The sequence below is a fragment of the Schistocerca gregaria genome, chromosome 2 (genome assembly GCF_023897955.1).
Source record: "Schistocerca gregaria isolate iqSchGreg1 chromosome 2, iqSchGreg1.2, whole genome shotgun sequence".
NCBI classification, from domain to species: Eukaryota; Metazoa; Arthropoda; class Insecta; order Orthoptera; family Acrididae; genus Schistocerca; species Schistocerca gregaria.
The window spans coordinates 902,082,583-902,095,336 of record NC_064921.1 but is presented as its reverse complement, the minus strand read 5'-3'; the positions used below and the strand labels follow the sequence as shown (position 1 = coordinate 902,095,336).

The 12,754-nt window shown below is 41.9% G+C and overlaps 1 protein-coding gene across 1 annotated transcript in view; it reads left to right on the top strand.

Moving 5' to 3' along the window:
• Positions 1-1,898: 1,898 nt before the first annotated feature.
• The window catches only part of LOC126336041 (uncharacterized), a 417,766-nt gene continuing 406,910 nt past the window's right edge, over positions 1,899-12,754 (top strand). Inside the window, exons 1-2 of the mRNA XM_049999520.1 lie at positions 1,899-1,926; positions 2,800-2,952. Coding sequence (XP_049855477.1) covers positions 1,899-1,926; positions 2,800-2,952 — 181 coding nt within the window. The remainder of the gene's footprint in view (positions 1,927-2,799; positions 2,953-12,754) is intronic.

The following is a 12,754-nucleotide window of genomic DNA, read 5'->3' as shown; positions in this document are numbered from 1 at the left end:
GTTGCTAGAAAAATTCTTTAAAGTGCAGCTAATGAAGTACAACAAGATGCGCTTTATCAAATTTAATTTTTTGTATTTTCTATGTGTCTTGCATGTTTAAGAACGCTTACGAGTACGAGGTTTTTATTTCATTATTTAGAGATCTGAAACAAAACTTCTATTTATTTGTGTAAGATTTACGCACTAACGAAAACATATGTTCAGTATAAGCTTGAAAATTTTCGATACCTAAGCCTTTGACACATGTGTTCCATATTTGACTGCTGTAGACAATACTTTGTTCTTACGTAGAAATATTGGTCAGTATTCCACATATCTCAGACCTCTACTAACTCTCGGAAGGAATGAACGTTGTCTCAAATTGTGTTTCCCATTTCCGTTTGCCTTTCTACGGCGGGTAGGAAGTGTTTAGAATTTCAATGTATAGTGCAGTGGTATTCCAGTTAATTTATCATCAGCTATCCAATTTTCTCGATTTCAGGCCAAAAAAACAACACATAAAGTGTGTAGGTTGACTGCATTTATGGTCTCATAAACGATTATTCGTACATACATTGTAAACGTATTATGAACATACACTGTGTCACGTAATTATTTAAAAAATACTCTTACAAAAACGGTTTTACTGCTTATTCTACAGTTGAAACGCTTAGACATTCTAAAAGATTCTACTACCGCATAGTATGCTATATATGTAATATGATGTGTCCTAGCTTTAATTCGTCTTCCTGTTACTATTCCCTTATTCTAGTTCAATGGAGAAAAATCAGCTTATTTGATCGGTTGAGTGTTAGTTGCGTATCTACTTAAAGCTGCTGCAACCTCTACTCTACAAATGCTTCAGCATGAAGCGTAGCCTAAATTCGCCTCCCAATCTATAAAAAATCTACCTACTACCAAAACTGGGAAATTAACCTTTGACTACACAGAACGTAATCTGCATTGAAGTTTAACTTGTCTGAATACAACTTGTCTTTATATTAAATGTGCAAATGAAGTAAAACAACTATATGGCTCTAATCAAAATTTCCACTTACCCCACGTTTTGACAATATTGTTGCATATTTATCGGAAGCACAACAGAGAACAGCAAGCAGGCAGCGACTGAGTTAGATTTCTATTTTTAAGTAAAATTTGAAGTCAATATTCAAACTGTTGCGTGCCGTATGGTGCAATGCGGTAATGCGTAAAGTTAAACCAGATTTCAACAGTGAGATGGAGACATCAAGTATTCCTATGAAAGGATACTCCAAGAAAATTTATTTAGAATGAAGAATGTATTCAAGAAGACACTTAAATTCCCCCGTGATCATCACACATCACGATGGTCTGAACGATAACATGCTTGACAAAGTGAACAATGATTTGAAAAAGATAGTGTTAACAGAGAATTTCTTTAAAAACCAAACAGCTTAATGAGTTGGTATCTCAACGCATGATTCAGTGAAGGGGGGTGACCTTTCTCTTAGTTCTGAACAAGTTAACCAGCCGCCAATAGCCATTCGACAAAGTAGCTGCGCAGTGCTGCAGTATTACCTCAAACTCTTCAAAAAATAGTACCATTATTCAGAATTTGTATTCTCGTCGCCTTCCAGTTTATACATCATATTCATCCTTTCTATCCTTCACAATAACATTTTCTTCATCTAACAGCTATAACCACAAGTCAACACAGCACTACTCAAGACGTCCATCACCTACCTCATTTCAGCTAAGACTGGACAGAGAAAGTGCGTCAACAACGCCAAAGATTGTTTAACAGTAACAGAACTTGCTCTCTCTCTCTCTCTCTATCTATCTCTCTCTCTCTCTCTATCTCTCTCTCTCTCTCTCTCTCACTCACTCACTCACTCTCGCTCCCTCTCTGACGTGCACATCGGTAGCTTACAAAAATCAAAATGACATGCCCACCTTACACTGTATCTGGTGACGTGAAGCACTGACCGTAATGTAACAAGTTTCGAGAATGAGATTTTCACTCTGCAGCGGAGTGTGCGCTGATATGAAACTACCTGGTAGATTAAAACTGTGTGCCGGACCGAGACTCGAGGTCGGGACCTTTGCCTTATTCTGGCAAGTACTCTACCGTCGAAGATACTCACGCCCTGTCCTCAGAGCTTTACTTGTGCCAGTACCTCGTCTCCTACCTTCCAAACTTTACAGAAGCTCTCCTGTGAACCTTCGCAGAGTGAAAATCTCATTCAGGAAACATCCCCCAGCCTATGGCTAAGCCATGTCTCCACAGTATTATTTCTTTCAGGAGTACTAGTTCTACAGAAGAGTGAAACTCTCATTCAGGAAACATCTACCAGGCTGTGGCTAAGCCATGTCTCCACAATATCCTTTCTTTCGCGAGTGCTAGGTCTGCAAGGTTCACAGAAGAGCTTCTGCAAAGTTTGGAAGGTAAGAGACGAGACACTGGCAGATGTAAAGCTGTCAGGACGGGGCGTGGGTCATGCTTGGGTAGCTCAGATGGTAGAGCACTTGCCCGCGAAAGGCAAAGGTCCCGAGCTCCGGCGCGGCACACATTTTTAATCTGCCCGGAAGTTTCATGTAACACGTTGTTGTCCTTCTACAATGTACAATCGCATAATGAAAAAGAAATAGGACATTTAGATTTGTTAAGTGCTTATTTTAAGCAAATAATTACAGAACAATATTTAGCAGACGCGGGCAATCACGTCTTAAGGCTTAAGAGATTTTGGAGGTGGATAATAATTGTGTCACGTTGAGAACAACGTACGCAGCATGTAAGACTGTACCGGGTGGTAAGCCGTACGCGTGCCTTTCTCTGTGCAGTGTCGCCGCGAGTGCGGGAGAAGTTCCCCGTGCTGGTGTTCATCCACGGCGAGTCGTACGAGTGGAACTCGGGCAACCCGTACGACGGCACCACGCTCGCCAGCTTCGGCCGCATCATCGTCATCACGCTCAACTTCCGGCTCGGCATCCTCGGTAAGTACTGTGCAAGTACGCGCGAGTCACTGCCTATACCGCTGTCGCCTTATCTCGTCCGCAAAAGCATCGATATTGCGCACGCTACTAAACAACAGTTTCTCGCCGAATAATACGGTACGTACAAGACAAATCCGGCCACATGCAGTAAGCAACCCACTGTGGTTTTCCAAACAGTCCTGTTGGGGGAACATCCGCAACTGAGCATAATACCAGAGAATGAAATTAGTACTACAGTTGTACGGTTCATTTATTAGGGGGTGGGGGTAGGACGTCAAACGGGACGACTTGGAGCAGGAGAGACGCCACAGGAATTTTTAATTTCCACTGTCTACATTTTTAAAAATAAATTCATAAAACTTTGTCAGAATGACCAGAAAGGATTTAGGATTTACACTTATAGTGGTGGAAGTTATAATATATATATATATATATATATATATATATATATATATATATATATATATATATATTTGCATTTGTATTTCACCTTTTGTTCACTTACCATTGGCTGCACTTGTTGCTATAGGTACACTTTTCTTCATAGGTAAGGGAGATTCTTCGATGAATTTTGCACAGCATACAAACCATACCTACAGGTGTATGAAACTCTAAAATTTTCCAAATCTATTAAAACCTGTGGTCAAAATTGATATAATTAACTATAACATTAGAGTTTGTTTTAAACATGAAGTTTAAAATGTAACAGCACATTCATTTTTTCATAAATTAAATAATTTCTAGAGTTTCATACACATGTAAGTATGGTTTGTATGCCTTTCAAAATTCATCGAAGAATCTCTCTTACCTATGAAGAAACGTGTACCTACGGCAACAAACGCAGCTAATAGTAAGTGAAAAAATTGTGAACTTTCACATGTAAAACAAAATTAATTTTGTTATGTTTTTGAACTTCCGCTACTATGAGTGTGAATCCTGAATCCTTCCTGGTCATGCTGACAAAGTTTTATGAATTTATTCGTAAAAGTAGACACTGGAAATTAAAATGTCCTGTGGTGTCTCTCCTGCTCCAAGACGACCCGTTTGACGTCCTACCCCCCTTAAACAGACGGCCCGTTTCGGGTTCGTATACGCCCATCTTCAGGTGTCCCATGCTCTGCGCTCAGTGGTAGCACATCGCATCTTGTAGGTGTCCACTGCGGCGCTCGGGGTCACAGCACCAAGTTATGACACCTGAAGATGAGCGTGTAAGGACCCCAAACCGGTCGGGTGTGTTTAATAAAAGAACCTTACAACTGTAGTGGTATTTTCATCTTCTGGCACTGTGGTTTTACTTTTTCTCACTCACCCAATCTTCCAACAGCATGACGGGCATGCCACTTGTCGCAGCAACTGTTGTTACTTATTCCTTGACAGCGCTGTGAGAGTCTTTAGAATAATTTAACATTCCGGTACAAATCCATTTAAAATATATGATCAAAGTATCCTGAAAGTTTTGCGTAATGTGGAACTGACTACTACTCTGGAGTCCAAAATTAAAGCAACAAACGGAAATTTATCAAGTTTGCATTTATTTTTCCACAGAACAGTATAAACAGGCGACAGTAAAGTAGTAACAATGTAAAGAATACATAACATTAACAATTGCAACATGCATAACGGTAGACAAAAATGTTTACGTTTTTTTTTTTCAACTTAACGGATTTCCATTCCGACAACTGGTTAATGTGCTCAGTACGGGGTATTACCGCCCGCATCTCGTGGTCGTGCGGTAGCATTCGCGCATCCCACGCCCGGGTTTCCGGGTTCGATTCCCGGCGTTGTTAGAGATTTTCTCTGCCTTGTGATGGCTGGGTGTTGTGTGATGTCCTTAGGTTAGTTAGGTTTAAGTAGTTCTAAGCTCTAGGGGACTTATGACCATAGATGTTCAGTCCCATAGTGCTCAGAGCCATTTGAACCATTTTTTTTCTGAGCGGGGTATGACCACATACGGCAGCGATACAGGTCTGACTACAGCAGGACATCCTGTGAATAATGTCATCAATATCATTTTGGGGAAATACCGCCCGTTCTTTCTGCAGAGCTATACACTAGTCTTGGAGCGTGGTTGATGGTAACAAACCGTGTCGCTAGTGCATCTCAGACGTGCTCTATGGGATTAAAATCATTTCAATATGTTCCTCTCAAACAAAATATGAGCCATCTGTTCTCTATGAGATCTAGCATCATTGTCGATCAGTAGGAAGTCAAGCGCACATAAGGTCTCAAGATCTCGTTACGATACTTGACAGCAGTTAAACCTTGCCTATTCATCAGCACAATTTCCGGTAAAGGTGACCGTGTGGTCATCATAATCCGTGCGCACAGCATTATGGGTCTCCTCGATATTGTTGTCTTTCCACAATGTTTGGATCCAGAGAGATCCACGTTTCCTCCACATGAGAATACACTACTGACCATTAAAACTGCTACACCAAGAAGAAATTCAGATGATAAACTGGTATACAGTGGACAACTATATTATACTAGAAATGAAATATGATTACATTTTCACGCAATTTGGGTGCATATATCCTCAGAAATCAGTACCCAGAACAACCACCTCAGGCCATAATAACGGCCTTGATACGCATGGGCGTTGAGTCAGTCAGAGCTTGGATGGCATGTACAGGAACATCTGCCCATGGAGCTTAACACGATACCACAGTTCATCAAGAGTAGTGACTGGCGTATTGTGGCGATCCAGTTGCTCGGCCACCACTGACCACACGTTTTCAATGAGATCTGGAGAATGTGCTGGACAGGGCAGCAGTCGAACATTTTCTGTATCCAGAAAGGCCCGTACAGGACCTGCAACAAGCGGTCGTGCATTATCCTGCTGAAATGTAGGGCTTCTCAGGGACCGAATGAAGGGTAGAGCCACGGGTCGTAACACATATGAAATGTAACGTCCATTGTTCAAAGTGCCGTCGATGCGAACAAGAGGTGACCGAGATGTGTAACCAATGGCACCCTATACCATCACGCCGGGTGACACGCCAGTATGGCGATGACGAATACACGCTTCCAACGTGCGTTCACCGCGATATCGCCAAACACGGATGCGACTATCATGATGCTGTACATAGAACCTGGATTCATCCGAAATAATGACGTTTTGCCATTCGTGCACTCAGATTCGTCATTGAGTACACCATCGCCGGCGCTCCTGTCTGTGATGCAGCGTCAAGGGTAACCGCAGCCATGGTCTCCGAGCTGATAGTCCATGCTGCTGCAAACGTCGCCGAACTGTTCATGCAGATGGTTTTTGGCTTGCAAACGTTCCCATCTGTTGACTCAGGGATCGAGACGTGGCTGCACGATCCGTTACAGCCATGCGGATAAGAGGCCTGTCATCTCGACTGCTACTGATACGAGGCCGTTGGGATCCAGCACGGCGTTCCGTGTTACCCTCCTGAACCCACCGATTCCATATTCTGCTAACAGTCATTGGATATCGACCAACGCGAGCAACAATGTCGCTGTACGATAAGCCCCAATCGCGATAGGCTACAATCCGACTTTTATCAAAGTCGGAAACGTGATGGTACCCATTTCTCCTCCTTACACGATGCATCACAACACCGTTTCACGAGGCAACGCCTGTCAACTGCTGCTTGTGTATGAGAAATCGGTTGGAAACCTCCCTCATGTCAGCATGTTGTAGGTGTCGCCACCGGCGCCAACCTTTTGTGAATGCTCTGAAAAGCTAGTCGTTTACATATCAAAGCATCATCTTCCTGTCGGTTATATTTCGCGTCTGTAGCACGCTATCTTCATGGTGCAGCAATTTGAATGGCCAGTAGTGTAAATCGAGAATCATTCTCCGGTCGAAACTGGGACTCATCTGGATATAGAACATTGGTTCACTATTCGATCGTCCAGTTGGGATGTTGACGACTCCATTATAACGTTTCCTTCTGATGCCTCAGAGGGTATACATGTAGCAGGTCTCCGATAATAAAGACCACTCTGCCGAAGCCTTCTATACAACGCGTCCAGTGAATGTTGCGAGGTAAGATGGCAGTAGCCGTGCAGTGCTAAGGGCGTACCGTCTTGCCTTTACAGCTAACGTCAAGAACGACGTCGCTGCTCAGTAGATGACTGTTGAGGTTATCGGTCCCTAATCTTACACGCTACTTAGTCTAACTTAAACTAACTTACGCTAAGGACAACACACACTCATGCACGAGGGAGGACTCGAATCTCCGACGGGGGGAGCCGCGCGAACCGTACAGGACGCCTGAGACCGCGCGGCTACCCCGCGCAGCAGATGACTGGAAACGAGTGGTTTGGCGCGATGAATCACGCTGCATCCTATGGCAATCCGATGCAATGGTTCAAGTTTTTTGAATGCCTGGAGAACGTTACCTGCCTTAATGTGTAACGCCAGCAGTGAAGTGCAAAATACATGTTATTATGGTGTGGAGAGGGGGGGGGGGGCTGTTTTTTGGAGGTTATGATGGCTCCATTACAGCCTTTAAGAAAAAGCCAAATGCGGAAGAATATGAATATATTTTACGGCATTGTATACTCAGTACAGAAGAGGAACAGTTAGGAGACGATGACTGTTTTTATCAGCGTCATAATGCACCCTGTCATAAAGAAGCAACTGTGAGCAGTGCTTAGTAGTCAACAATATTCCTGAAATGGATTAGCCTCCGTGGAACCCCGACCTCAAACCTGTGTAATACCTTTCGGTTGTGTCGGAAAACCGATTTCGCCCAAAAATCTAGTGTCCAACGTCATTACCCTTTCTGATTTCGGCTCTTGAGGAAGAGAGAGCATCCATTCCTTCAAATACATTCAGACAGGTCAGTCAAAGTGTCCCCAACAGATGTGAAGCCGTCATGAACGCTGACGGTGGACACACCACCTATCAATATGCACTAAAATACGTTGGTAAACTTTTGATAACACAATGCATTTCTAAAGAAATTACGAGACTATGAAATACAGGTTGTGGTGCAGCCCCATCACTAAATGGTTAGCTGAGGACCGACTGAAATAAACTTTACACTGCAAAGCAATATGCACAATGATACATTCAGCCAAGTTGAAAATCTAGTTTCCACTGTGGTATGACTGAACCTCGGCCTGTATTTTTGACCTGAGGATGGCCAAAATTGGACATGTGATTGTGGCGAATAATGAAATTATCCTAAAAACACCAACTCAGGTCGCTATCTGGACAAAAATGTCATTCATCCCAAGTAATGAATATCCTTTCGTAGCTCTCTGAGTTATTCGAGTAAAGTCTGTCGAATTCTATGAATGAATGATTGCATATAATTGAACCTTACGTCTTTATGGGTTCACTTAAGTAGACACTTGGAATTTTTGATGAACTATTCCCGAATTCCGGTATTCTTACGAAAATTTCATATTTTCCAAGTTATTGATTGACCACATTTACGCATTACAAAATTTATTTCGATCAGTGTTCGCACAATTATTTAGTGGTCGTACTGGATTTCAATGTGTAGTCATTATCGGTAGACCATAAATATTGCTTAGTCAACTGCATTTCGTGGAAACTTCTGTTAAGCGATTGTAGGAGCCTGAATGATACGTTGACTCTTAGCTATTTTTGAAGCACTGTAAAGCACTTACCAACCTATGTGAAGTTAATCGCTTTCGGCTGCCTTTAGTGCTAAACCTTCCAACACAGATAACGTTACCAGGCACCGACTTTCAATCAGAGTGTCCTCCTCTGTTCGGCTATTGCATAATGTGTGTGCGAGTACAGGTTGTGACGTAGGAACGACGACATATGGAAGTTTGGGTCTGGCCATGGGTCGTGCACGGATATCCAAAGCGTTTAAGGAGACCGCTCGCATAAAAGGGAAATCCGTGTTCGTGGCCCGGCCGGCTCAAACTTTTCATTGTCATCATTCCCTTATGCAGCTGATGGTTGTCAGTATTCGCCACAGACAGTCGAATTAAATCGGGTGATGCTGCGGGAATTAGATTAGGAAATGAGAGGCTTAAAGTAGTAAATGAGTTTTGCTATTTGGGGAGCAAAGTAACTGATGATGGTTGAAGTAGAGAGGATATAAAATGGATATAAAATGTAGACTGGCAATGGCAAGGAAAGCTTTCCTGAAGAAGAGAAATCTGTCAACATCGAGTATTGATTTAAGTGTCAGGAAGTCGTTTCTGAAAGTATTTGTAAGGAGTGTAGGCATGTATGGAAGTGAAACGTAGACGATAAATAGTTTGGCCAAGAAGAGAATAGGAGCTTTCGAAATGTGGTGCTACAGAATAATGCTGAAGATTAGATGGTAGATCACATAACTTATGAGGAGGTATTGAAAAGAATTGGAGAGAAGAGAAATCTGTGGCACAATTTGACTAGAAGAAGGGATCGGTTAGTAGGGCATGTTCTGAGACATCAAGCGATCACCAATTTAGTATTGTAGGGCAACGATCAGGGTAAAAATAGCAGTGAGAGACCAAAAAATGAATACACTAAACAGATTCCGAAGTATGTAGGTTGCAGTAGGTACTGGGAGATAAAGAACCTTGCACAGGATAGAATAGCATGGAGAGCTGCATCAAACCAGTCTCTGGACTGAAGACGACAACAACAACAACCTATAATTAAATGAGTCGCCAGCCTCACTATAAAACCCTGACGCTGTGAGACAAGCGAAATTCACTGACTCTTTCTGACTTCACATTTCCAGAATACGTCACATCCAGTGAAAGGATCAGCAAACTATGGAGATATCAATGCCGAAAAATGCGCGTCAGTAAGTTGAATTTGGTGAATAACTGTTGCGTCATTTCCATCTGCCATACAAAAATGTAACAACAGTCGGTGATGTAGCGGCAACACAAAATACCTGACAACACCATAAAGAAGGAAAAGACTAACTGCTTAAAAGAGCACGTCGAAATAAATGGTTAAAATTATATCTGAAGTTATGCTATTACGATAACGCCCAGAAATTTATGGCTTCAGACAAGACTGCTGTTTAGACTTTGTTAGGTTTCAATAACACCCTTAGTAACTGATGCTATTGGTAGGTGGTGTTACACTACACATGACCTGCACCTTAATAGGAAAGGGAAAGATAAGTTAGCTTCTCTATTAGCAGATACTGTAAGGGGGGCCACAGTGGCACAAGGGGGTGACCCCTGTGGTTATTGGGACAGGCAGACAGGTTTTTTAGGTTAAAGCCAAATTCCAGACAGACTACAACCAAGGAAAATAGAAGAAAAGGAACTTCATGCACAGCAAATACGGATAAATCAAAGGGCAGTATTAACTTACTTCACTAAAATATCAGGGGACTAATAAATAAAATAGATGAGCTGGTAATGTGTTTATATGATCTCAAAAATTAGAAGGAGATTCATATACTTTCTCTGTCTGAGCATCATGTAACTGTGGGGATGGAGAATGTCAGTATAAATGGGTATAATTTAGCATTTTACACTTGTAGATCTAGAATGGATAAAGGAGTGGGCACTTTCGTATTATACAAGCGTATAAATACAGAACTGGTGAAGTAAGCAAATTTTTTGTTGATAAGTTGATAAGACAGAGATTTAGGAACCAGGTTTTAAGTTGTAAGACATTTCCAGGGGCAGATGTGGACTCTGACCACAATCTATTGGTTATGACCTGTAGATTAAAACTGAAGAAACTGCAAAAATGTGGGAAATTAAGGAGATGGGACCTGGATAAACTGAAAGAACCAGAGGTTGTACAGAGTTTCAGGGAGAGCATAAGGGAACAATTGACAGGAATAGGGGAAAGAAATACAGTAGAAGAAGAATGGGTAGCTCTGAGGGATGCAGTAGTGAAGGCAGCAGAGGATAAAGTAGGTAAAAAGACGAGGGCTGCTAGAAATCCTTGGGTAACAGAAGAAATATTGAATTTAATTGATGAAAGGAGAAAATATAAAAATGCAGTAAATGAAGCAGGCAAAAAGGAATACAAACGTCTCAAAAATGAGATCGACAGGAAGTGCAAAATGGCTAAACAGGGATGGCTAGAGGACAAATGTAAGGATGTAGAAGCTTATCTCACTAGGGGTAAGATAGATCCTGCCTACAGGAAAATTAAAGAGACCTTTGGAGAGAAGAGAACCACGTGTATGAATATCAAGAGCTCAGATGGCAACCCAGTTGTAAGCAAAGAAGGGAAGGCTGAAAGGTGGAAGGAGTATATAGAAGGTTTATATAAGGGTGATGTACTTGAGGACAATATTATGGAAATGGAAGAGGATGTAGATGAAGACGAAATGGGAGATACGATACTGCGTAAAGAGTTTGACAGAGCACTGAAAGACCTGAGTCGAAACAAGGCCCCCGGAGTAGACAACATTCCATTAGAACTACTGACGGCCTTGGGAGAGCCAGTCATGACAAAACTCTACCAGCTGGTGAGCAAGATGTATGAGACAAGCGAAATACCCTCAGACTTCAAGAAGAATATAATAATTCCAATCCCAAAGAAAGCAGGTGCTGACAGATGTGAAAATTACCGAACTATCAGTTTAATAAGCCACGGCTGCAAAATACTAACGCGAATTCTTTACAGACGAATGGAAATACTGGTAGATGCGGACCTCGGGGAGGATCAGTTTGGATTCCGTCGAAATGTTGGAACACGTGAGGCAATACTGACCTTACGACTTATCTTAGAAGAAAGATTAAGAAAAGGCAAACCTACGTTTTTAGCATTTGTAGACTTAGAGAAAGCTTTTGACAATGTTGACTGGAATAAAATACAGGGAGCGAAAGGCTATTTACAATTTGTACAGAAACCAGATGGCAGTCATAAGAGTCGAGGGGCATGAAAGGGAAGCAGTGGTTGGAAAGGAGTGAGACAGGGGTGTAGCCTCTCCCCGATGTTATTCAATCTGTATATTGAGCAAGCAGTAAAGGAAACAAAAGAAAAATTTGGAGTAGGTATTAAAATTCATGGAGACGAAGTAAAAATTTGAGGTTTGCCGATGACATCGTAATTCTGTCGGAGACGGCAAAGGACTTGGAAGAGCAGTTGAACGGAATGGACAGTGTCTTGAAAGGAGGATATAAGATGAACATCAAGAAAAGCAAAACGAGGATAATGGAATGTAGTCCAATTAAATCGGGTGATGCTGAGGGAATTACATTAGGAAATGAGACACTTAAAGTAGTAAAGGAGTTTTGCTATTTGGGGAGCAAAATAACTGATGATGGTCGAAGTAGAGAGGATATAAAATGTAGACTGGCAATGGCAAGGAAAGCGTTTCTGAAGAAGAGAAATTTGTTAACATCGAATATAGATTTAAGTGTCAGGAAGTCATTTCTGAAAATATTTGTTTGGAGTGTAGCCATGTATGGAAGTGAAACATGGACGATAACTAGTTTGGACAAGAAGAGAATAGAAGCTTTCGAAATGTGGTGCTACAGAAGAATACTGAAGATAAGGTGGATAGATCACGTAACTAATGAGGAGGTATTGAATAGGATTGGGGAGAAGAGAAGTTTGTGGCACAACTTGACTAGAAGAAGGGATCGGTTGGTAGGACATGTTTTGAGGCATCAAGGGATCACAAATTTAGCATTGGAGGGCAGTGTGGAGGGTAAAAATCGTAGAGGGAGACCGAGAGATGAGTACACTAAGCAGATTCAGAAGGATGTAGGTTGCAGTAGGTACTGGGAGATGAAGAAGCTTGCACAGGATAGAGTAGCATGGAGAGCTGCATCAAACCAGTCTCAGGACTGAAGACCACAACAACAACAACCACAAGTACTTTGAGGTTTGTGAATGTGAACTTCAGCTAGATAATGTTGTGTTGAT